The sequence below is a fragment of the Bombus vosnesenskii genome, unplaced genomic scaffold, assembly GCF_011952255.1.
Source record: "Bombus vosnesenskii isolate JDL3184/JDL3185 unplaced genomic scaffold, Bvos_JDL3184-5_v1.1 scf7180000013265, whole genome shotgun sequence".
In the NCBI taxonomy this organism is placed as follows: domain Eukaryota; kingdom Metazoa; phylum Arthropoda; class Insecta; order Hymenoptera; family Apidae; genus Bombus; species Bombus vosnesenskii.
Genome location: NW_022882925.1, coordinates 1,474,100 through 1,501,369, shown reverse-complemented (window position 1 = coordinate 1,501,369; position 27,270 = coordinate 1,474,100). Strand labels below are relative to the sequence as shown.

Here is a 27,270-nt window from a genome sequence, read left to right as displayed (position 1 = left end):
TGCAACGTAATGCTAATAGCAGCAAACGTGCTTCATAACAAGCAATAAAAACGATGAAAGAAGATATATTGGCGCCGTGGCCTTTTTTATGGGGGCTGGAAGGCTGTATTCTGAATGGCGTGAATGAAAAGGTCAAAGGTTACGGGACCAGGAAGTTCCATTCGATCCGATTAAAGATGTTCCTTAGCTGTTTCCTTTTCATTGATGTGGCGGAAATTAATGGCCATCGAGATCGGGGGCTGAAATGTCAAACCTTTATTACGCGGTTTCATGACACGGGGAAGTCTTAAATTAAAGCTTCAAGTAGCAACACCGATTGACGCTGACTTCTTGCACTGCATATGGCGTTTTATGCCAATAGAAACTAAACGAAGGCTAAAGCGAATTTCACGGAAATACAACTGAGTTTCCAAGCACTTCTCTTCTTAGTTTACTGTTAATTTCTTTATCGAGATATTTCAATGTATTACGAGATTGCTAAGAAACTTGGCAATGTTCAGGTACTTTCAAGAATTCGGTAATAACAATAATTCAAGAATCAGGAATTTAATAAAGATTTCACTTTCGCTAGAAAAATTTAAAGTTACAATTTAAAAATTATATTTATGTCTAGATATTATTATTTCCTTCGATATAAAGGAAGTCCGGGGTAATACAGCACGTGCAATGGTTGTCACTTTGTCTGTATTTGTTCCGGACTATCTGACTATTGTGGACGTTTCTGCGGAGTCTCTTCCGGTTCCAACTACTCCCATGGACATTGTTCATCTCAGACCAATGGCGAGGAATAATCTGCTATTCTGTAGGCTTCTCTCGAGCAGCGCTATTCGAGGGAACATTATATACTATTATGAGGCTGAGACTCGGAACAATTTCCACCCTTGGAAAAATAGTTTTATCATGGGATTTATCTTTGAGAAGGTTCCAGTAACATAACAATTCGTATATAAAAAAAAAAGAAAAGAATAATCGTTTCTTAGATCCTAGAAAAGGTTGCGAGATTGCTAGAGCTTCAGAAAAGATTAAAAAGTTGTTCAAAAAGATATTTCAGAGCATGGAATTTTAGATGGTTTCATAGGATGGGATACGACATCGTACTGAATCTTGTAAGGCTTTAGACTAATAATACGTGTTATAAACGCTTAGCGAGTTAATAATTTGAAATGGAAGTTGTACAAGCAGAGTAAGTTAACTAAACCTACAGACGGAAAGGGTTAGAGATGATCTAAGATTGGGTCACACGTTCTATCGTCCTATTAATAATCCGAAGATATCTCCACAGTGGAATTTCACGTGGTAGAAATAGTATTGAATTAATATGATGTTTTGTGTTCCTATTTTTCTTGTTTTCGAATTTTCGAAGTAGATAATTCAAATACAGATATATATATATATATAACACGATGCAAATAAATAATATAATTTTTTAGCAAAGCGCTTGAAGAAGGAAGGAATTTTATAAGTAAACAATTCAAATGTAATGAATGAATTCTCCTTGAATTTTAAGATGGAGAATTCATATACAAATATAGGGTGAAATTTCATCAATTTATTGGGGAAGCGTTTGAGGGACGATGAAGCCTATAGACCGAATTCTAGGTGACCAAGATCTCGCACGTTCCACGAGACCAGCTAAGGAAGCTATCAAGGATCCTTTAATCAAACATAGGTATAATCACCCGCGTGCAGCCCAAGCGGTGAGAGTAGTTTCAAAGTCGGCGTATGATCGATTAATTTTCCATACTCTCGGAATCCGTCAAGGTTGTAGAGCCAGGACACTCAAGGTCAGCCTAGGGAAACTTTACACTCACGCTAATGCATATAGTAGCCGTCCACGATATATCGTGTCGCATTTTCATATCGACAAGTTTGTAAATTTAAACTTCAGCTTACGTGAAATTCAAAGCCATTCTAAGATTTCTGGTATGTTGTGATCCTTAGATTCACGAAATTCCAAGATCTTCGAGGACACCTTTTACGTAATTGTAAGAAGAAGATCTTTGTTCCGATTGAGATTCAAATTCATCATGGAAATATTTTCTTGGAGATCGTTTTACAACAATAGAATTCTTCCCTGACATTAGTTTTTACCACCAAAATTCTTTTCTGACGTGCCTGTGTCATTTTCATAAAATAGAATTCTTTTTTTCTTTATTCAGTATCTGTCCCTAATATGTTCATTTTACTTCTTCATTATCTTCGAATTATCTCTTATTACTAAAATTCTTTTCTTTGACATTTTTATCTTTTTGCTTTCCATTAGGATGTTTTTCTTCGCCATTCTGGCATTCTCGAGGAAAACAATTCAGATTAAAAAGAGCTTTAATCTCCTTTCGATCGAACATCAACAAACATTGCCACGAGACTGTTAGCCGGTGGTTTCTCTCCGAAGAAATCATCGACTGGATGAGTATCGATATCGTTGTTGATCGGCCCCCATCAGCAGATGTGGCTATTTCGCGAGAACCTCCTCGAGAGTGCTCTCTCGCGTTGTTACGCAACCGTGCAGAGCGTGAGGACGGTGTTTGAAGCGGCTAAGAATAGCAGTGCTTGTGTTCCACCCCTTCTCTTGTTCCTGAAACGCCCACCCTCCTCCTTCCATCGTTCGTACCCCCTTTTCGTGTGTCCCCACCAGGTATACAACGTAGTCAATGACATCACGGAAAGGCGTTCAACCTCCCCCTTCCCTGCACCATTGGCCCACACAGCGTCGGAACGTGACGTCATCACCGACGCTTCTCCTTTTCTCTCCTTTTCACCCTCCTTTCGAACCGTTTCGCCTTCGTTTCGTCTCAGCGTTTTTCCTCTCGGTATTTTTATTTCACTGTAGCTACGAAAGGTATTGGCACACATCCCCATTTTTTTTTATTAGGTTTTATGCATTCCATCCTCGTAGCATCAAATTTTTATAGTGATACGAGAGTACTATTAAATGATGCAAATATGCTTGGACAACCAGAAGAAGAATCTTTAAAGAGTTGGAGTTATTTCAAAAATATTTTTTAAGATTATGAACGCTTTTCGTTGCGAGGTGACTTTGACCTACGATCTTGTTAAAATTACCAATCACAAATACATTAATATAAAACCATCATAGTACGTAGTCGATGAAATTTGTATAATTTATGGCACGTATAATTATTTGTATAATTTACAACGAATAATTATTAAATTATATATCGCGTGTGATGAGTCTACTGTAACTTTTAATACGGTTATGTAATAAGAATATTACCTATGGACAAAATTTTATTCGAACTCTCGTTCAACATTCTTCTGCTTTGTTACCTAAACACACGTGATGCAACAGTAAATTCGTGACGTCGTACTCAGGACAGTGACACTCCGAGCGTGTTGGCTTTGCCAAAGCGTTAAGCCTCGTCTCAGAACTGGACTGTCCCGTCGGCGTAGTCTGTCCTCCGAATTTCGAAAGCTTCGCTGGGGAACCGCGGCGCTAAGAGGCCACCTAAGGTACGGGCTTGCAGTCTCTGTAACGACAGCGCGCGGACATTAGCTTCGTGCTCGATCGTTCGTGATTCTCTTACGTTTCTTCCAAATCGTGCCCTCCGAGCGTGTTCTCATTCTGTGAATAACGTTCCGATATACTTTCGAGAACCTATGTCACTGTCTCATAACTCTACCAAGTCTAAAACGTTCAAACTGTCACATACTATCAAGTATAATAATAACAATTGAATGTCACAATAATAAAATAAAATATCATTTAGCTAAAGTGAAATTTTTCATATAAGAAGAGTGCAAGTGTGGATTATTATCTAGCAATTCATTATTAAATTAATATACGTGAATGATTATAAAGGAAACGATTGAAGAATCGTGGAAATATTATTGGTCGAAGGAATTAGTATCAGAATTGTACGAGAAACGAAACTCTGTCTTTTGTTCGTCTTACACGTGGAAACTCCGATTTCATTGGAACGATATACGCGTGAAGTGGCGAGAGAAAGCAATGAGTTGCGACGTGGAGAGCCCGGAAGAACAGCGAGAATGGATCCCCATGAAATTGTAGGTTAATTTTACTTGCTCCCGTGATTCCTCGCTCCCTCCCTCTTGTTCTGGCACCAAGGCACCGAAGTTCCCTCATTAAGAACGCTATTAGCCTGTGGGAACGAGGGTAGATTTTCATCGCGAGAACCTGAAGCACCTATGATTACCAGAAGTTTTCTGAATTTTCGGCTGACCGGGTAACTCGATTGTCGTTCGCTTCCTATAGTGTGATGCTCGTTTTTTTTCTTGCTTTTGTGAACACGAAAGTGTGAAATAGCGATGATCGCACGATTTAGTAATTCTATAAACGAAGTTAACCACGTCGATCGTATAAAATATTTCAAAGTGAATATTTACTTTAAAAAAATTACGAACTTGTTTATTCGTGTAGTTACTGGATTATTTTGTTTTTACTAAAACGCGGATATTAAGATTTTGTGCTAGTTTTTATTGCTGGTGATTGAGTCTCAAATGCTAGATTATTTTACTTTTAATAGTAGTTCGTTACGAATGACTGAGTTTCGAGTGCCAGAAAATTACTTCATTTTTCGAACAACCTGAGAATATGAATTTTGTATAATTGTTTCTTACCAATGATTGGGTTTCAACCGCTGAAAAATTACATTATTTTTATAATGATACGGGAATGGGAATATCGTGCGATTGTATTGTATTGTAAGTAATTGAATCCGCAGTGCTAGGAATATATAAAAGAGTTATGTGTTTTTGACTACGGTTGAGAGAAGAGTGCACAATACTGCACAACCACTCAAACTACTGGTGGACGTGACTGAATGTGTACTGGGAATGTCCGCGTAGTTTTCTTGAACTCAGTGAAAACGACTAGGAGATAGAGGACAAGAGGATGTGTGAGTGTTACGATATATTACGTATAAAAAAAGTACTTGATAATGAGTTAACTTAATGATATTGTTTAAGTTTTATCGATATTGTTTGGTTTGAGTCCTCTTGCATTATATCGTATCGTCCCGAGGTCTTATTTTTGTTCTGGTATGTTTTATATTTTAGAATTATCTTCGACTTATAAATAAATACATGTTATGTAAATTTACACTTTTGTACGCGTAGATGTCTACCTAAACAGAGACTTATTTCACTTGCTAAGCATTATAACTAATTCTTTGCTTTGGATATTTTATAAATTTTATATATTTCTTTATATATTTTTATTTGTCATATTATATACATTTTACACTTTTAACTTTCCCATAATCACATAAATATTCACGGTCTAACAATAAAATACTATTCCATATATTCATAAGCATATCTGGTGATGGCGTTAGTCCCAGAATTTTTTACAAAGGGAGTGACGTCAAACCATCCCTAAAGTTATTTATTTGGGGAGCGTTTCCACGATATTTCATAATGCGAAGAAGCCTGGCCAATTGTCACGTTCCGGTGAAACGCGTTCGAAACTGCTGAACACGACGACGCGACGGAAGGAAACAATTTATACGATAAAAGATCTGACAGTGGCGGAATATTTACGGAAAAGACAAATCGAACAACTTTTCGATCTTCGACGAGACTTAGAAAGATTTCTGAAGATGGTGGCGAGGTTAGATGTTTAACCAGAAAAAAGTTTTATCTGGTTAAAGAAGATTCTGCTCGAAGAAAACGAGAAACGGAAAGGTCAGGTTCTTCTCGCAACAAAAGGGTGGTTTCTTTCGTGGAAGGGAAAGGTCGAATTCACGGCAGTCCGTTCGATACAATCCAATCTTTGTTATTCAAAGGGATAGGAAGAATCATGAAGATAAGAAACATCGGCGGGCAAACGTCCACCTTTCACGATAGATAGACGCGATAGCCCTTCGAGATTGTATGTTTCGCGTTTCAAGGACCTTGAATGTTTTACTTCGAATCTGATATATTTTGTAACCAACCTTGACTTCCCAGAGGCGCGTAATTTTACTTCGATTCTTGTTTCTCGCATAAACTTGAATTTTAAAGTAGACTAAGTGTTTCAAGGACTGGGTGCTTAACAGTCTTGTTATAAATAAGTTTCCGTTCAGATTTTTCTGCTTCATGGAAACAGTCAACATTTACTCTTCTTTCTTTCATTCGCCAACATTCATCGGAATTAGATCCTACGGACCTTCGAATATACAACTTCGTTCCTTTCTCTTAAAATCGAATTTTACACCAGATTTAGTAATCTTCCTGTAATTTATCGTTCGTTAAGCTGGCCCTATTTCATGAAAAAGATCCTTAGTAATCTTCCTGTCGTAAAATAATCTTACTAATTTTCTATAATTTATCTTTTGTTGGTGTGCCTCTGTTTCATGAAAAAAATCCACATTTTCTCCGCCTTCTTTCATTTGAAATAAGAAACACCATTGTAACCAAGAATAAAGCGTCTTCATCGAAACTAGACCACGTAATCCTTCAAGATCAGCAATGCCTTATTTAAGAAACCTTGCTGGACCTGTCCCTTGATGGAGATACGTTCCCGATTGTACCTTGACATCGCGAAAATAGCTGATTCTTGTTCGTCTTTCATGCTTGCCGATCAACTCCGTCGGATTATAGTCGCGCGCGATTAGGGTCATCCGGAGTAAACCAGGTGAACGTCTCCCTTCCCGTTGCTCCTTTGTGGACGTTTGACATTTTCCTGGGCTGGTCACGTGGCCGTTTTTGGCAAGTATATCGGACGACGGGGTTTCGCGATTCGTAAGCCCGAAAGCACACTTCGGAAAGGGAGCGGACCTCACCAAGAGGGTAGAAGAAGGAAACAGAGAAATAAACGAGGAAGAAGGAGAGAGAGAAAGCGCATGCTATTTCTGTGCATTGCTTGGCCTGCAGCACACGTTGCCACGTCACAGGGGCATTGCACTCGGTGACGTCACGAGGGCACAGCGTCATCGACCAATTGGAGGGAGCCGTTAACCCATTAACCACTCGGCTATTCGTTCCACTGCGGTATCATGACCTCCTCACTATCCACCAATCGTTTTACTAGACATCCAGGACCTCATCGTACGATAATTTCATAAACTAGTGTGTTTCTGTCTTACGTTATTACATACATCAATCGTTTTAATTGATAGACAGAGCCTGGAGTATTTAGTAGGTAGTTCGATACATTGATATTTTTCTTATCGATCTTATCAATTTGGAGCCTATCACGGTTTTAGATGAGGCGTGGACTTGGAAGAACCTTGGACCCAGTCAACGAGGGAATCGTGGAAATATGGAGCATTTTTTGAAATTGTACTATTTAAATGGGTATAAATACAGGTAGTTACAGATTCAATTATAAATAATTACAAGTTCAGTTTTTAATGGTTACATCATGTTGAAGGGGTTACCAATGGTTGGCATTAGACTTGTCGGTAATGCTATCGGAGTGAATGGTATGACTAACAGTGCTAGAATTAATTGAAGCATTTAAATTAGAGAAACAGTTGTGTGCAGGTCAAAATTTGCGGTCTACTCGAGATATCAAATTTTCATTAAACATAGGAGATATCCGAAGAATTTATGAGTATATTATCGTTAGACCGCGGCTATTTATACAAATTGATATTTTTGTGAATGGAAAAAGATCGGATCTGAATAAGAGATTTATTTTTCCTATTAGGCACGAGACCAACTAATTTACTGTGGATATTTTATATAGTTTTGTATATCATATATATTTAAACACAGTCTACAAATGCGTATAACGATATATCATACTTTTTCACACTAACGATATATCGTACTTCAACATTCCGAACGACATACCCAAAATTCAAGCAAGCGATGATCCTGAACATTTTCCATAAACTGTCATGATCAAGTGGAAGTATTGCTATACGATATCGTCAATTATCAATTTGGTGGATGGTGCACAAGGTCATCGTGCAAGCATGCAGTAGTTGGATCAGGAAGGGCCATGTGTAAATTAGCCGAATTAGAGTGGACTGGATGTATTTCTGGACGCTGGGCGCACCCCGAAGGGGATGCTTATTTATAGTGACCGCACGGTAGTACGTTGAAGCAATTTTAGAAATTCATTTGGCTATTTCTTCACTACCTCGCGCCATGTATTATCGATGGCTGTTTCATTTTTTCTTTCCATCCAAGTCCCCACAAATTTGCCTCATCCTCCAACCAAATTATGTTTTGTTCTATGTTGTTACAAAATGTTCAAGTTAATTTACACGTTCCAATTTCAAACGTATACTTTCTCGTCGTCCCGAGGATCGAAGAATTTCTTTCGGTTCGTCGGATTCGTTTTTTTCCTCGTGTAACGTGGACAGCAGCTTCTGCTGTTGTCGCGTGGTCTAAAAATATGTATAAAGACGGAACGACCTTCGAGATTCCGTCGAGTATCGCGATTTTGTCGAACAAATCGCGCAGCAAGAAGATTCGTGATCCGAGATGTCGGCTTACCTTCCTCCTCGATGTCCACGAACAAAATTCCATCTCTTGTACCTTTTATTTTTTTATCTCGTCTTGTCGTACAGTTGACAAAGTTGACAAGTAGTGTTTAAATTAGAATTTTCTACGCAGTAACTTTATTTTTCATGTGCCTCCTTTGATGAAGCGCCACAGGATTCTAAACGTGTGTATCGCGAGGACATTAGAAGTATCAATACGAGTTTATTAATGTCCGCTGGTCTTGAAATAAACACGGACCATCGGACTCTTTCACTCTTTGGGGCGCAGTCATCACAAAACAGTTACACACTCAGCCACCGTTACGCTATTGTTCATCATAAAGCTTCGATATGCGAATTTATTACTAACTTCGTCACTTTAAAATTCTACGGTAGAACTAGCGAGCCCGCGAGAATGACGAATTTCAGACTTTCTTTTTCAACAGTTACTTAAAACATACAGTTGATTTCTGTCAAAGTTAATATTGATTTTTACCTAATTCTAGATAAGGTTATATAGACAAATATATTTTCATTAATATCATTTGAATTGACTCACATATACATATATAGAAAATTTAAGTACGTATTACAGACCAGTAGATTCAGTGTTAATATTTCTCCCGGTCATTCCAAGATAAAATAGAAATTTAAAGAGCCTTCCAGTGTCTCCCCGTAATAATAACCATTTCTATAAAACCGAGGGTTTATCGAAAGCCAGGAGCTTTTAAAAAAATCGATCGACCAAGTGTTTTATCCAGCGGAGGGATTATTGGTACTTTTTTCCAAGGGAAGACGATGCAGGCTCCACTGAAAGAGCATCGTCTGTGTCTCTCTTATGCTTTGCCTCATTCTCTCGACAAGGACGTTGCGCTGAATGAATGCAGCGTGCGTTCACCCTTGTTGCTTGCGCATCCCTTTCTCATTTCTCAGCTCTATCTTTGCCTTTCTCTCTATTTTTTTGCCATTTCTTTTTACTCCTGCTTTCGTAGAAACAGGTCTCGACTCATCCACAGCGTCCTTCTCCGTCTCGTCGTTGGTTTAAAAGCCGTGGAACCACGAGGACCTAACGAGACCCCCGGACTACTCGACCGAAACAAAGCAAGTGTTCTTAGCATTGGTCGCCTAACGGCACGTGATCCTTTAAACCGCATCTTGAATTTTCATGAAGAAAAATCGTTGGCACGCCGCCATTTATTCCGCGACTTCCTATGCGCGGACTCGACGCGGAGAGAAGTGACGAGGAGGAGCGTTCGTTTCACGGTAAGCCGTGAAAACGAACGTTTCACGCCGTCAAACGAAGCCTTTTCTCCCAACCATCTCTCTCTCTCTCTCCTCTCTCTCTCATTCTCTCACTCTCTCTTGTTTATACAGACTGACGTTTCAATTAAGTCGGAGTACCACTGGAATTTTCACTGGTTACTTGTTCCCCTTTCGACTTCTTTTCAGGTTCAATTTCTGGAATCAAGAAGGCGAACAAACAGAGCTACTCTTATGGTTCCTTACTATCTTTTTCGGTTTCTTATATTGTTTCCTTCTTTCTTTTTGTGAGAGCTTCTATGGATGATGTTGAATTTAATAGTAGAATTTGTTTAACATTCAGTGAGTCGTTTCCTCCTTTTTTTGCTCCTGCTTTGAAGCGACCTGGAGCTTGAGCAAGCAAAAAGTAATGAACTCGGAACAAAGCAAGTATCCTCGTCACCTCGTCACCTCGTGTAAGCGTACTTCGTTCATTATAATTAAAGTTGTCATAAAGAAGTTCGTCCCTTCGTCTGTTTATAGCTTAACGAGGTGTATTCTTCAACCAGTTGATAGTTATCAATTCAAGGTTGAATGAACAACGACTTTTCTGTTTGTGATTGCATTGAGAACTTAATGAAAGTTAAAAATCTCCAAATTCTGTCTTTCGATCAAATACGAAAATCTAGTTAATTAGGGGATTTGAATCTTAATCACCGAATCAAGGCTCTGTTCTCGAATACTTACGCTATAGTTTGGAATTGTTATATTCAATCATTAGTTCAGAATTGTTACGTGTCCTGTGCAGAGCCTAAATAATTAATAGAAATTTCTATATTTATACGATCGGCTTCAACTATTCGGTATTCCAATTTCAATTTGCATAATTAATTACGAAATTAAATAGAATTAATGACATAATTTGAGAATGGAATAATTTCCAGCACCATCGTGAACTATTATGTTTTCTCCAAGTGATGGAATATTTTTTGCACCTAATACATATAACGAATTCCTATGAAGCATCTACTATTTTAGTACATCTCTTTCACCTTAACAAAACAACATTTAAGTCGCTTTAGTGAAATTCTTCCAAAAAGGTTGCATTGATTCGACTTCCACACATTATCTCTCGCTCTTCATTCAAACGTGCTTAATTAAGCTACAAAAAAGAGAGCAAAGTGTCAGGAGATTTGGAGGGTTGTTCCTTTTCAGGGTGAATTTCTGACGACGTGAAAGTTTAACAGGCGGCAGTCAGTAACGCAAGCCGCATGAAAAATGGAGCGAGAAAATGTGAAAGGCGCAACCTGGCCCGCCGAGGGCTGTTTTACACAGTGTTTCTTCCTCGCATGCTCGCATTTCAGTTGGATCTGACAAGCCAGCTGTGCGTGACCCGTCTGCGTGCGTAATTCCACAGGGACAAAGGGGAAGCGAGAGGAAAAGTGTAACAGAGAAAGAAAGCCAGCAATGGATCGATAGGACAGCTTGCTGTGACGTTGCCGAAGAAACCACACGTATTGCACATATTAGCCGCTATCTAGACACGAGGAGCGGTTTGGCCGAACCGAGAATGTCTCTCTAATTGATCGCTGAATTTTATCATCTTCCACCTGTCATTAAACGTATTCTATTTTCTCTCTCGTTAAACATCCTGAATGTATTATCCTGCTGGATTAGCCGTGTAATCGGCTGGAATACATACAGTGACACATGACGATATTTGAGTACTTAATGTAGAAAATCATTGCATATATATCATTTTTTGAGTATGAAATTGTGGATATATAATTTCTAGTTTGTATAAAACTTATTAAAATTTCATTAACGTTAAGTGGCAAACGATTATCGCGTTTATTTTGCTAAAATTTGAAAGAAATTAAAAAATGTATCGTCGTATGTTTTGTGAAGGCCATGACCATAATTGATAAAATATAAATAGACGTCTTAAAGCAATGCTATAAGTTCCGAGTACATAGGTATACCCCTACGAAAGATTTAATGAAAAGATCAAACAGTTCCATTGATACTGTTCCAACATTGCAACCGGTTATCGAGTCTTCCAGTCACCGCCTCACAAGGGATTATGTAATATTTCCTCGCCTGCTGCACAGCCAAACCATTATTTCTCTGCCCTTTGCAACCATCTAAAAACTGCCTAAAAGCGCAACCAACTCTTAAACATTCTACTCTCAATCTGTCATACTTAAAATAATCTTTCTCTATTCATTCGTCGGTGGTCGAAAAGACGCCGTATCCATAATTTTTTTTTTTTAATCCAATCATCCCTTAGATTTTGAACATTCTACTTTCACCCTTTTAAACGTAAACAAGTCTATTTCCATTCACCCATCAATAGCCGAAGAGATGCAACATTCACAATTTCTAAGAATCCAGCCAACTCTTAAACATTCTCCTTGCTGCTTCTCTATTCGCTTGAAGAAATATTCCTTTATTCACTCATTAGTATACTGATATATTCATAAAGGTTGGTTCGATATATTCATAAAGATCGAAGAGACGCTTCACCCACAGAATTTCGAAATATCCAACCAATTCTTAAACTTCATTTTTACCCATTTAAAAAAGTATCAGCTCTATTTCGAACGATCTTTCTCTATTTAGTTTTTCATCGATGGTCGAAGAAGCGTCTAGAATCAAACAAGTTGAAGCTCCATCCATAATTCATGTCGTTCTCGAGCAAGTGGCCGATCACGATTTCGCAATGGCGAATCCTCACGGTACTAGACTCATCATCGTTGACGTTCCACATCGATGACGTTCAACGACGAGGATCCAGGTGGCCTGTGGCACTCTTGGCACGCTTATCCGACCGATTACGCTCACGGCGTGCCAGGGTGTGTGTTTTCCATCTCGGCACACCGGCCGGTTGCGCAAGCAGGCCTGTCCGAATCGGCAATCCGAATGCCTGGCCACGCTCTTCTGGTCGACACACGGGACACACTTTCCTTTTGTCGAGCCCTTTTGGACCGAGTCCAACGTACCTTGACTCGTAAACACACGCTGCCTAATTAGTTGCGCTCGTAGAGCTCGCGACAAAAGCCACCAAGTCGCTCGTCGTAGTCGTAGTTAATCGTGTTCTCGCGGTTACGGGCTTCCGTGACCTTGACGCTGGCCACAAATGCCGCGAAGAAGCTTTTTACACTCGTTCGATATAGGATACTCGTTCTCGTGATTGGAAACCGACCGTGATTCGCGTTTCAACCGATAGTTTGGTGCTTAGATTGGAAATCTCGTGCGGATTGCGTTTTTGGATTTGGATTTTGGTTTTGTGAGGTACAGTGACTCATGGAATACAGCATGTATTTAATAAGAAATTAGCGTACTATTATTAGTATCCTATTTATATTGACAGATAAAATACTTTGCGAAATATATGTATACTTGCACTGAATACCTTGCATCTTCTGTGTACATTTTCAAATTAGTTTCAAGCATCACTACAATCATGATAATCGAATCTTATATACGGTATTAATGAAATTTCGAAATATTTCGTATAATGTACATAAGATATTCGTATAGTGTTTCTACAAACGTGCGAATATTTTCGTGAACCACTGTGAAATGTATATGATATACGATATCTTTATTGCTTAAAACATTCTCGAAGGACAATTTGGTTTTCCAGGAAATCAGCCGAGTCCTATTTGAGCACGTTTGCATCCCCACCCCATCAAATTATAATAGTTTGCGACGCGAATCAAACGCGTGGGAGGTTATTCCGTTGTCGAAAATCGTGGCGTTAAGATGTATCACTCCGCGTAGCGCTTATTAACTGCGTAATACTTTCATCGTTATCCTTTTACCGCTCATACCCACGCTACTGTTAACTCTGTTTAATCAACGTACGTTTTTATTCAATAATTTATGAAATATTATTGTAATTTATAACTAGACTGTGGATTTCTATGCAAATTTTTATCTTTATGGACACGACTACGAAAGTAAATTCATCCGAGATGGAGATTCATTTGATGTATCAAAAATTATAACAAGCGTCCTACTTTGGATATTTTGCAAATATTTTTATATGTCATATGCATTCTGTGCGTTCTTGCATTTCCAAATTTCATATAAACGCATGAAAATCCGCAGCTTCCCTGTCTTTTATTTATCTTAAATTATTTTCCTCTTTATCGTTTCTCTGGTTATTATAATCATTATTACTACTAGTGTCATCCTCGTTACAGTTCCACTAAAATTTTGTAATAGGTTCAAATTTCGTAATATATTCACAAAAGGGTTCTACAAATGTTCGAGTATTTGTGAGCAAATGTCTCTCCAACAAATTTCTGGACTAACAGACAAAAAGGAATTTCTTTTTGTTTCGAGATATTAGTTACATGTATTGCCTTTATCATCATGTACTTCATTCCCAGCATTCGTTTCTAGTTACTGACGACCACTGTAGCCAAGTACTCCATTACAAGTTTCATTCATGTCCCTGAACGAACACTCGTCCAACATTCGCCGTGTTTCACGTTGATTCAGAAGTCTCTTTGCACAGTGCTGCTTCTCCAAGTTATGCTATCCGCACGTGACACGTGGCGCGATAATTCCTCGAGTCGTCACGAATCCGAATGGAACATTAACAAAGTGGTGCAATCGCGTTACCCCACTTTTACAATGTTACGTGGCTTCTGCAAAAGAATTTTCGAATTACGACTATGTTAAGCTGTAACGTTGGTTGGGAGAAATACAGTGGCCCGCAAAAGTATTCCTGCACTTCCTGCACTATTTCTGCAGTCGATATCTTTTACGAATATATCACGTGTGTTATATGAAACATTTTCAGATCTCATTAGTATTATAACGATATTTACATATTGCAATGACAACTATCGTAATTATACGTGAAATTTTTAACGATCCTAAAAACGTACACGGAAGTTACAAGATACAAGTACAAATATATGTATATTTCACAGAGATCGCAAAAATATTTAATCATAATGATCAATTTATAGCTATTTACCATAATACAGTGTTCTTGTAGCTTGTACGTATGTGCACCTTTAGATTGGTTTCAATTTGACCAATATAATCAGGACAGGACAGTCGTGTCTCATTATGTGCATAAAATATGCATTCCTTTATTGATTCTATAGTTTGATTCTCAGTATCGACATCTTTTCCTGTCGGAAAATATTTAAAACATTTAAACAATCTACCAATTTCAAAACAGCCACTCATCTACGATATTAGTAAGTCTTAGCATTCGTTAGAACCGTCTTTAATAATTATCATTATACGTTTAAGGCGACTATGTATTCGCACTAAATTTTTTACTAAATATAGGTATGCGGTAATATCTTGCAACTTCTTTGTACATATATTTTCATATTGAGTTCACGTGTTTTCAACATGATCATCGCATAATAAAAATTTGTATATACGTGTGCATATAAAAGTCCCTATGGTAAGTGTAGGAATACTTTTGTGAGCCACTGTATTTGGATAGAATCCAGACGCGATTTATTCGAAGATACAAGCTTTTATTGCCCGCTGGTTGCTTCGTGGGATCCTATGACTAACTTCAAACAACACACGAGACGTTTAACGGACTTGGATTCTAATAGACGTTCGCCGAAACGTCAAACGTGGATATTTATCGCGCCAGACACCCATGTTCCCATTTAACGTGACCGATAAAGAAGCATTTCAAAAAATTGTTGCTGGAAATCAATATTTGTTGTTCCGGCAGTTATCCCGCGATGTTTCTGCTTCTAATGGACTATCGTCGCAAGATGCATGCTTGGTATTAAAACGAGAATTGCGGTATCACAGAATATAGGGCAATTGTTGTTTTAGTTCCTCAATAATTCAACGTTTCATTTACTACTGATCTCTCTTGTTATTACAACGAAAGTTTATAGCAATGGGTAGATTACGGATCTTTATGAGTTTATGGGAGATTTAAAGGTGCAAACATGTACAAAATTGTACATAATATGCAAGAATATAAAAGATATTCAAGCTGAAGTATTTGCTGTAGGTTTTAACGAGTAAAATAAATTTTTACACGTACAGATGCTATTTGTTTAATTGTGGTAATGCAAATATGCTATTGCATAAAAATACGCAATCTGGTAACGAGTTTTTGTACGTAGGAACGAGAAAACTTGAAAGATCGTTTGTTTCAAAGATAGACGTATTACGTGGGCGCGAGCTAATCGGATTAATCTTTGTTTGTCACAGGCACCAAATTTCTGTGCAGCGAGGTGATAGCGCTAATAAGGAGCGAGGTGGACGACATCTGCTTGCAAATTATAAATTTCGAGGATTTGAGCTCGCAGCCACCTCCGCAGCCTGCAATTCCGCCCCCAAGCCAGACCAACAACAGGCTCGTCACACGCTGTAAGTTCCAATTTTTTTTCCCCCGCCCCCTCTCTCTTTTACCCTTCTCTCCCTTCGCCGTTTCTCATTTTCCACTTTGAATCACTTGCTTCACGGAAACCTCCATAAATTTCATGTCCAATTTGTATTCACGTTGTTGCATTTACCGCTGTATATTTTTTTCGTACCCTGTTATGGAATAGTTGGCAAATTAACGCTTAAATAACTCATTATGAAGTTTGGTACTGTATCAGGTGGTTTAAATCGGACTTGGAAATATATCCGTTTAACATTAGAAATATCAGAGTGATCAAACTAAACGATACCAATAATTTTTCATAATTATTCTATAAATTTAGAATAACGCACTTTTGTGAATTTCGATGATTTTTATCTTTTGTTTTACTTGCTTTTAGTACTATTAGTAACACTGTTAATTTTATAGCATTGCTGTTAGTTCTAGTGTTAATTTGCAATGCATTAGGTTGTAGCATATGAAATGTTCGTTTCCTTCGTTTCCTTAAACGAAACACGATTCTGGTTTTCTTCAGAGTACGTTTAATTACACGTTAGCTACTAGTGACGCATACACTGCGCCGATTCAATTATCATACTTAGCTTACTTAGCTGCTATTGTATTTTTTAATTAGCACGTTTCGAATGAACGATTTCAGAGGAAAAAAAAAGCAATGAGCCGTGTATTAATATAAATATTATTATTGAAACTATATTTTAGATAACCAAAGTATTGTCATTAAAATTATGTTTGCCTTTAGACTAGTTGTAGAGACTGACTCGAATTTCTTACAAATTTATTGCGCCGTTACAACAACAATATCGAAAAACATCCAGCCCTATTTCAAACAAAAAACACGAGGAATAAAAGAGCTTTAATTGACATTCAATCTCACGTTAATGACACTCGAAATCAATAGTAGTCTTTTTCATATAATCCAATGAAAAATCTGAGACCTTCAAACGAACACTTCATACGGAACAAACTAATAGAAAACGCAATGCGTTGAACAGATAAAAATACGTTCGATCGCGCTAAAAATGTCACACCCACGCCTCTGTTTGTCCTATTTAATTCCACAGACATTCTCTTTTTCTCGCATTGCCTTCGTTGTGCAACGTCGAGGACACTAGGTCACGTAGTTAAGTGTTAACACGGGGTGTGTCCGTAGGAGCGTACTTGGAGCGCACTGTGACCTTCCTTGCCACAGACTGATGTACGAAAGGTGCTTGTAAAAATTACCACCGAGTCGCTTCATTGTCTGACAGAATTCAACGCGCCGAATTCTTTTTCTTTGCAACGACTAATTAAATTTCGCAGAGCAAGTCTCGCGCTTCCCCTTGTTTCCCTTTATTCGATTGAAACGTTAATTTCACACGATCACCGGTTACGTCGTTTCACAAGTATCAAACGAAACAGTCTGTTACTTTGTGTCCACGTACAAAGATAGGAATTTCTAGTTTGTCGCTTATAAAATGTTAATAACAATATTAGTTCAATGGTACAAGTACTATATTTATTTTTCGTCTGCATTCGAGGTTTCGCTATCTCGACACTTCACGAAACATTCAAAGGTAGTTGAAGAATCTCGAAAAGTTTGGGAGTTGTTTCTACACCTTAACGACGTCCTGAGATTGGAACTTACCATTCCATAATAGTTTACACGATCCAAACATTGTTAGACAACTTTTGATTAAGCCAAGATTAAGAAGATTCGACTTCATGGTGGCTCAAAGGTGATCTTAGGATCTTGAATAATTTAGGATTGATTTTACGCCTGGAAGAGGACTTAAGAGTGTGATTTATTCAAAGATAGCTTTACAATTTTGGATTAGGATAAAAGTAGATTTCTCGACGGTACCATTTTTCATGGTAAGGATGATTCGAGGATTTTGAATAGTTTAGAATCTTGATTTTATGCCTTGAGTTAAGATTGTGATTTATTTATAGACGATCCAAAGACAGTCTATAATTTTAAATTAATATAAAAGTAGAGTCCTCGAGTTTCTAACGATTTAAGGGTGGTTCTTGTATCTTGAATTAATTTAAGAAAAGGATCTACGTCCTGGGTCATTTACCAATAGAATCTACGCTCTGTAAGCAGTTCTAGAATGATTTTAGAATCTACGAAAGTATAGTATTCGTAATAAGATAGCTTCCTTACTCGTATTATTCTTGAAAAATTATTCGGTTTATTTGCTAACTTTGTTGAAATTTTAGTCACATCTTGGATCTACGTATTTGCGTAAAGTAACGCTTAAAATTAGATTGTTTATTTAAGTCTTGTTTCGCAAGCGAATACTTTGATGATGCAATTATGGAGATCAATTTTACGTGTATCTTCCTCTCTTCTTTGGATGATTAAAAGCACAGGTGGTTGAATGCCGGGGAAATACAAGTGTCTTAGCTTGCCAATTTTTTCCGGGAAAAAAGTGCGCTTCTCGAATGGAACCTCTAGTGCACCCTCGACTTAATTAAATGCAGTGAAATTAATTAAAATAATTATCTTTGTAGGAGGAAGGTTTAACGTTCAGCAATCTTGCTGATATTTTATAGTATAAAACGATATTTTATACTTTTAATTCTATTTACTATTAAATTAGTACTTATCGATGAAAATTACTAATTTTTAACATATTTAATTAAATACGGAATTAACCGATAATAAACACTCTACATTCGATATTTAATCATCATTATTATAAAATCTAAATAAAACGGGATGGAACATTTACATTATATGATACATCACGTGATGAAAAGATCGTGAAAAATATGGGACGAAGAATTAAGAAATAAGTTCACTACTTACGAAATTAGAACTAATTAAACATTCTTATCTTTAAAACTGCACTCAAAACCAAGTAACAGCAATTACATACTTAGCTTTCAAAGGCTTTTTACGTAGCTAATTGTCGCGCAAATTGCAACGCGTAAAGCAGCTACAGCGCAATCATTACTAAATCAAGGCGTCATATGTGTCCCGTGGAAGTGTCATTTTAGCTTGCGTATTCAGCGCTCGATTGTTCGAATTCCAGAAACACGAGACAAGTGCTTGTTGCTGTAACTACCTGAAACCACCCAACGCTTCTATGTAATACTGTCCACCCTAATAATTTGCACTTTCCGTATTAATAATATCAGAAGTGATTTAAAACTTCCAATGTCAATCTAAAATCACATTATATAAAATTACATTATACTATTAGATGATAATCAATTTCGCCACTCACATTATTAATTTTCGGTTCGAGTCACGAATTTTTCTATCTAATTTATTGGACATTGGATTTTTGTTCATAGCTCTAATATTTTGGGTATTTTGTGTATTTCTACATATTACGTACATTCTACGCATTCTTGTGCTTTTAATTCTACGCAAATGCATAAAAATCTACAGTCTACCCGTGATATATAATTTCACTAAGAATCTTAGAATCGATTCAATCGTGCAAGAGGGTGCACAAGAGGCGAACGCAATTCCTTGGAATCGTTCAGTGGCCATTAAAATCACTGACAGAAGACAACGAAGCCACAGAGAAAAGAGGAAACGCACGTTGGACGCTTGACACGGTGTCTTGCCAAAACGTTTCGTGCTATGTTCACATATAGTTTCCTGCGGCTTTTAAGCTGGAGGATCATTATTTTCTGCTGCACCGATCGGTATAAGACAGCGTCGTCGACATTCAGGGCCGGCCCGTTGGCAACTGGGCCATGTAGCACACATTCTACCACCCGACGAAGATTATTACAATCGGAGATCGAGGTCAGATTTGCCCGCATAATGAATCGTGCAACGATACCCTGCGCCACTCGCGAATTGTTCTTTCACACGTCCTTCCGCGTGTCACGTTTCGATCGCACGAAACGTACGAAGGGCAACCGCCAATCTCAGTCGATTTTCTTAATCTCTTTATTTCTTTACTGCTGGATTTCTTTATTTCTTTATTTCTTTACCCACTTTACTTTTTCTCACAGACAGGGCAAGATCATCTTATGAGAAAAGTTTGAAGTTTTCGATCGAGAGGCCCCTTCGAATAGTCAGCCGAATCGTAATTGATCCGCTGGCTCTCCTTCTCTGCCTCGACTTTTGTTATCGTCTCTGACCATCCCAAGGTTTAAGTTTTAAGCGGTAAATTCCGAATAGGAAAGCTTCCGATTAAACGAGACGGTACGAGTTTTGCGAATTTTTCTTATCAACCTTGGACCACTTTTTCCTTCATTTGTATTTCAATTTCCTTTTTCCTGTTCTCGTTCGTATTGACGATAGTTTCTTTCATATGAAAATCGAGGAACTCGGTGAAGAAAAATGGTAAAAGTACGGTGTTTACCAAACAGACAAGACAAATATGGGGAACGATGTACGATAATATTTATCTACAAACTTTTCTTACGGATTTTGCAGGTCTCTTCATGGATACGTGTGGCAATACTTCTTTATTAGAATAGTCTATTTAATCTGCAGTTTTCTTATTTATCTAGCGTTCTTTATTTTTATTTATTTAGAGGTTTGTCACAGACTTTCAAATCTTTATGAGTACCTATAAATATGTTCAGGAACATATAGATTTTCTTATCAGAATATAACTGTAGCCACAATTCCCTCAATTTAAAGATCCGTTCACTTACACCATGTTTCCTGCCTGAATGCCTCAAATACAACAGCCAGCGTAGTCTTTTCTGACCGAATATCCAAACTCTAAATAAGTTCAGCAGTAACCTGAAAAGCTTACAACTGCACAAGATTGATCCACAACCTTTGGAAATGAATATTTCTTATCAATCTTGCACTACCTTTCATCAACTTGTATTTCAATTTTCCTTTTCCCATATCCGTCATCAACGATAATTTCTTTTTTAATTTTTTAGCAGAAGAACGCTTGTAACAAGTAGAGTAAACCTGTGTGTCCAAATGGCATTACCGATTCTTCGGGCAATTTCAGTGCAATTCCGAGCACACGCGCGAGTACACTAGGGTATAGGAGAGGGACACGCGAAGAGGAAGAGACGCGTGGTCACGTTTTATATCTGGAAGTGTTCGCGAAACTATTTTTAGGATGACGCCGCAGAACAGTCGCTGGACGTGTGTGGCGCGCCTAACAGTTAACCCTGACCCGGTAATAAATATTATACTCCCGTATAGGAAGCTATAGACACCCCACCTGCGGGTTGATAAATCCACCCTCAACCCCCACGGGCGAATCAGCTGATGGATACAACCCTGGGAATGAAATTGATTATTAAAATGGACGTGGAGTTGTCTGTGGACGATCGAGCCACGTTTATTTCACTTTTATAATACATATAACTCATGAAAGTACTTGAACACTTGTCGAAAACTTTTATGAATATATCATATGTACTGTGTAAAATATCGAAGAATTTCGCCCAGTGAAACATTTCCATTATATCGATATACCACGATGGAACCATTTTTAACAAATATTGCACGTTTAAAATCGCTATTTATGACGTGTATTAATTTTATACTAGAAATATATTTGCAATAGATACCTTGCAACTGCTATATAGGTTTTTCAGTTGGTTTCAAATTTATATTAATTATCGTAATAATCGTGTCTCGTTACAATATTAATGGAACTTCAAAAATGTTTCATGTGAAACGTACAATACATACCTAGTAGGTTTCTGTGATAAATGTCACAAATATCTATAGAAACTCTTTATCAGTACTTTGTGCGTGTTATGCAAAACATTTGAAATTTTCACTGTACCGTAATGAAACCCGACTGTCATGATTATGTTGGTAAAGTACGAAGCAAATTTGAAAATCAACATAGAAGCTACAGAATATTCAGTGCGAGTATACATAATGAAATTTTAAAATGTTTTTTATATGAACATGCATACAATAACGTAAAAGCATAGGAAAGTTTTCCATGGTAAATGTTGGAATATCGCCGCGAGCCACTCTATGTATTTCCGTGATATTTTACTCGAAGTTTCAACGAGAATCGAAAATTGTAATCATTGCCAAACAATTTTTAATTAAATCTGATCGTACTACGAGCGCAAGCTTTAACGTCGATAGAAACTGATATCGTATTTATTTCTTGCCAACCGATTAATTTTCTGTCGATTTTTCATCGACTCGTTTCCTATTACACGACCTCTTTCGTCTTTCTTTTTCCTTTCATTTCTTTTTTAACGATTCCAAGAATTTCTTTTACTCCCTTGGTAATAGGATGAAGGATGCATTTCATTTTTTATCCAACGCATGTAACATCTAAAGACACAAGGCTGATCGTTGTTATACGCTTTATAAGAAGGACAATTATGTGAAACGACCCAATCAATCTTCGAGTTTCTTTTTCTAACGAGCTGTTATTTCGAGGGACATCGTGTGAGAAAGAGGGATGCCTTTGTCGCTGTTTAATAACGATCGATGGCCCTGAGCATCGGAGAAAATTGCACCCATCGCTTCCAATCGCAAACACCTTCCGTTTCCATGCTCTTTCTTTTTTAATCTTCGTCCTCGACAAGAGCGATGATTCCTTTATCTTCGTGTAGGATTTTAAACGGATTCTTGCGTTTCCTAAATCATTTATATTGTTCAACTGTGAGGAAAGGTAGCGGCTGTCCAACGGCCAATTTGTGACAAACTCGCATAAACTGTTATAACTCATTTCCTTCGCTATATTTTGTTTCAAAGCAGTAAGTACACTTTTTATTTTTAACAAAACTTCAACATATGATTTAGGTTATGAATTTTAAATCACACCTTCTCGCAATTCTCGTAATATATTGGCGCTTTATACGTTACTTAGTTTCTTTGTCGTATAAAGTGCCAATTTAAATTGTCTTAAAACTTTCTAGCGAGAATATGTATTATTGATCTTTTTTTTTTTTACTAGAATTTTACACTTTATTGGATTTTTGTATCCTATCAAGATGAAAAATGTTCACTATTTTGCTTTTGAAACGCACAAAGGGATTCATTTTACGGTTTGTTACAGTCACTATCTTTTTTCATAGTTTTACAAATACAATATACATGGCCTAAAGAAGAATCTGAAAATTCGCAATACCTTTTTCAATAGAATTCTTCGATATTTCCTTTTGAATTTTGCTAGTACCTTTTCGTTCATGTGATCGAATGTAAAGCAGTTATTGTATTTCGGTACGTGAAGTTCAACGACTCGCGCTTGGCCCAAAATCAAAAAGCTTTACGATGATCATACAGAGGCTCGTAGAATTCGTGTGCCAACGATCCAATCGTGCATATAACGATAAATCGACAGTTTCGTACCATCTGGTCCTTCCATATAATTTCTATACAGTTCAGCATAACTCGTAGTAATTGATGATTATCGAACTGCAAGTGAATATTGATTAGGTGTTAACATTTATTCAGATAAGTTTTCGAACTTAGTGAAAAATTGTGTTCGATTATAGTATAAGGTACAAGAAATTTTATTGCGAGTCAAATTAATCTTTTTCCATCGAATTATCTGCGTTGAAAATATTTGCCTAGTCTGGAGAAACTGTACCACCACGCCACTTGTAAAAATTTGTATGTTTTATTCTATTTTCTAAATTTGTCGCTCACTTTTTCCAATTATTACTTTTCTCAGATTTTTCTCCTAAAAACACAATTTTTCTCATAGCGTTCAGCGTATTCAAAGCGTTAATTTTCCAAGCAGAGTCATTGTCCGTGCCCTCAGTGCTCTCAGGTGTCCGTGCAACGCGATTCATGATCCTATTTCCTCTCACTCCAGCGAAAGTTTGTTTAATCCAACCGGTGACTAACTTCGTTTACGCGTAACTCACTCAAACACCCGAGTTCGATGAGAAAAATATATTGCGGAAAGTAGCACGTATAGAACAACGTTGGAAAACTTTTTCTGATAATATTGTTCCGGTAGTATTATCTTCATTATTATGCCAGTATTATGCTCACCGGTTTGTAAAATAATCACGAATTTAATGAAATACAAGAAAATTCTAAGTAAATTGTAAAGGTCTATGCAAATTTTAAATAGAAATTTGTTTCCCTAACTATTACAACGAGTGCTTCATTTTGCATATTTTATACATTTCTGTACATTACGCAATCTGTTACGTATTAATTCAAATACTGATTGTATTTGTAAAAATCATTAATTTTTGTTCAAGTATATTCCTTCGACATTATTATTTATAACGATATATCTTTATCGCTCCCGAAATAGTTAGTTAGTAGTTGTAAAAGTGATTAAAAATTGATGTTAGATGTTATCTACGCAATTTAAAAAAAATATAAATTGCAATATTTCTCGGATTGTATACGGACATAGCGTGTATTTGTGCGTCTTAAAAATTAAATTTCCCATGAATGCATAAACGTCTGCAATTTAACGATAACAAACTACTAACGGTTTGATGGAAATTTTTCATCGAAACGATATGGTAATACGTGATTTTTCGCAATATATATTTTCTTCGATGCATAGCTAGCAGTTTCTACTAACAATCACTAATAAGATTCAATGACGTTGACTCGAGCAGTCGACAGGGCAAGGGCGTCCTTTCGTGCTGGCCTCTCCAGGACCGGTGTCGTTGGTCCACCAAGGGTCAGGAATCGACCGAGAACCACGACCAACTTACCTCATCGACTTGCTGACGGGACCATCCTCGACGAGGACGCCTCTGAGAACTGGTGAGTTTTCCAACTTTCGTTTAATATTTCATCGAACTTCCGCACGTTGAATCGAGGACTAAGATAGGAAAGCAAATAAGTTTATCGTACTGCTTTCATTTAATTTATGATATGCGGTACAGCTTAGTGGGAATATTAATGGCAAAGAAATGGAACTTAGAAGACGCGAAAAGCGCGAAGAATTTATTTCTTATTGTTGAAATATCGAAGGTTTCTTTCCATTTTATTTTACATTTTTAATCGATTGTTATAGTTGCGTCAACTGCAATAATGGGCTATCAGTGAGGTTATTAGTCAATTGAAATTATACGAGTTTTTTAGTTTCTGGAAAAGGTTGGCCCGTTTTACAAACATCAGCAATCGTAATGTTTAATTAAAATTTGTCAAATTATCCTTCATAGATTTATTGCCAATCTATCTATACAAGCAATTGTTTCTTTCATTGCGATCGATCCATATGAAATTGAGGAGATTTGCGAAACACGAATATCTTTCTCTATATTTTATATGTATGTTACATGATATATCGATATATCTTTCACGATAGTATCAAATTGGAAGTAAGCAAAGAAAATAGTAACAAAATTATATGGAAACCAGGCTCTCTTCGGTCACAATTTCTTCGCGTAATAAATAAAATCACGATCAGAAAATTAACCTGCAATAAAAAGCTGCAGGGATTGATTATGGCGCAACGAAATCACCGTCTTGTATGAAATTTCGCGAAATTTCCTTGTCGAAAAAAGAATCTCGCGTGGAATTTCACTTGCATCGTACATAATTGGTCCAGAAAATGTCTTGATTCAGAAGTTGCTGCTGGGCTTGTCCGGTAGTTGGAGTTGCGCGAGCTGATTTGTCGTACTGCGGGTGTTGTGCAGAAGCCAATTAAGAAACTGACGAAGCTGACCTAACTAAGTACACTTGGCTCGTTAATGATACAATGTATTGTTCTCGCCGGTTTTACAGCGTATCCGACAATGAAGCTGGCATTCGGTTGGACCTTTGTGAACACCGAATGGCCGTTTCGATATCTCGTTAACCGGTGCCGCCCCGTGTTCTCTATTCCGATAATCGATCGTCGGACAAGCCGGCAAAGAACCGAGCAATAGAAATCTCAATCGTTTTATGTAGCGTTTCGCTGAATTGAATTTTCAAACGTGTCAGATATGTTCCGTGGCGACGATAGCTTTCCATGGTTTCGCTCGAACGTTGATTAGAATTTCGTAGCTCGTGGTGCTTGGTATTTGCGAGCGAATTTTGGGTCGAGTGCGATTCTGTTTTAATATTCGAATGTTCCACGTACCCTTCTGGGTTGATTAAATTTTTCATACGACACATATGGTTATGGAGAGTATCTAACATGAAAATCGAATGGGCAAAAATGGTACAGGATGGGAAAAGAAGAAAGAGAAGGGAACAGAATGACGAAAGAGGGAAAAGGGAGACGAAATAGATGGAAGAAGAAAACGGAATAGCACGAGGGATGAAAAGTTAAGAGGACAGAGAAGAAGGGATAGGAAGACAAGACGAAGGGGCAAAATAAAGGAGAAAGCATAAAATAAAAGAAAGGAACAATGATGGGAGCAGTATAGAAAAGAAGAGAGGGCAAGGAAGGGAAAACAAGAGAATACAAATTTCCCTAAGGCTTTTACAAGCTATTGGAATTTCGCTATTAGAATTTCACCATCAGAACGCTTATTGTTAATCTTTAGTTTCGGTCTTTCATAAAGGAATATTTACATTCCATTTAATAATATAGATACCTATTAATTTTTCAATTTTACTTATTTACTGTGAGCTTGGTTCTTCTATTTCTTTTGCTAAAACGACTATTTCAATCTGTGACAGGATTAATATACTGAATATTTGAATGACTCATTTAACCAGTTAATTGGGGAATTTAATTTTATAAATCTCTCATGGGGTTAGATCGTAGTGTGCGTAAATAAATAAAAGCGACGGCGAGTATACACGTCAAACACAGTTAACTGGTTAGGTGATGATACTAAAAAAAATGGACCTCGTTCGAAAGATTCGTGCAAGGTGCCACCATCAAAGGTAGACACTTCTCGATGTATAGGATCTCGCTTGGCAGCGAGGGGGGAAAACATAGTAATCTGGGATGATCGAAAGCAGACACGAGATCAAATATTGGCATCCGCCCGAGTAAACAGTAGTTCCGTGTGGTACCACTGAATTGATTAAGGGTTTCGTAAACAACCCTTATCGATATCTCTGCCGCACGAATGGCTCACGAATCGTGACGCGTATTTCTTTCAACGTGAACGCCGTCTATGCAACCTCTCATCCTTCCTTTTCGTCTATGGACGCGATTCGTGACAAATCGTAAATATCACGATTCTCTTTCGAACCTCGTAAATCTTTGTCATGATGACATATTTTCGCGTGACATTTATGAAATGATAGAACTTCTGTGAATAAGGACGAGTCGATATAAAAATGTTTTCCAAGTATTTGTTACTTATTAATCCATTGCTATAATACTACAATATTATATAGTTTGATATTACTATTTTGACAATTTCGTAGCGTTGGTCCCTTAATTGGTACTCGTCAAATTGCCGATGAATATTCTATAAATA

At 37.4% G+C, this 27,270-nt stretch overlaps 1 protein-coding gene across 8 annotated transcripts in view; it reads left to right on the top strand.

Annotated features, from left to right (window-relative positions):
* Positions 1-27,270, top strand: part of LOC117243392 (potassium voltage-gated channel subfamily H member 6) — a 142,404-nt gene that overhangs the window by 25,621 nt on the left and 89,513 nt on the right. For all 8 annotated transcript variants that reach the window (XM_033510831.1, XM_033510838.1, XM_033510835.1 and 5 more), the window contains exons 3-4: positions 15,855-16,013; positions 24,517-24,667. In XM_033510831.1, coding sequence (XP_033366722.1) covers positions 15,855-16,013; positions 24,517-24,667 — 310 coding nt within the window. The remainder of the gene's footprint in view (positions 1-15,854; positions 16,014-24,516; positions 24,668-27,270) is intronic.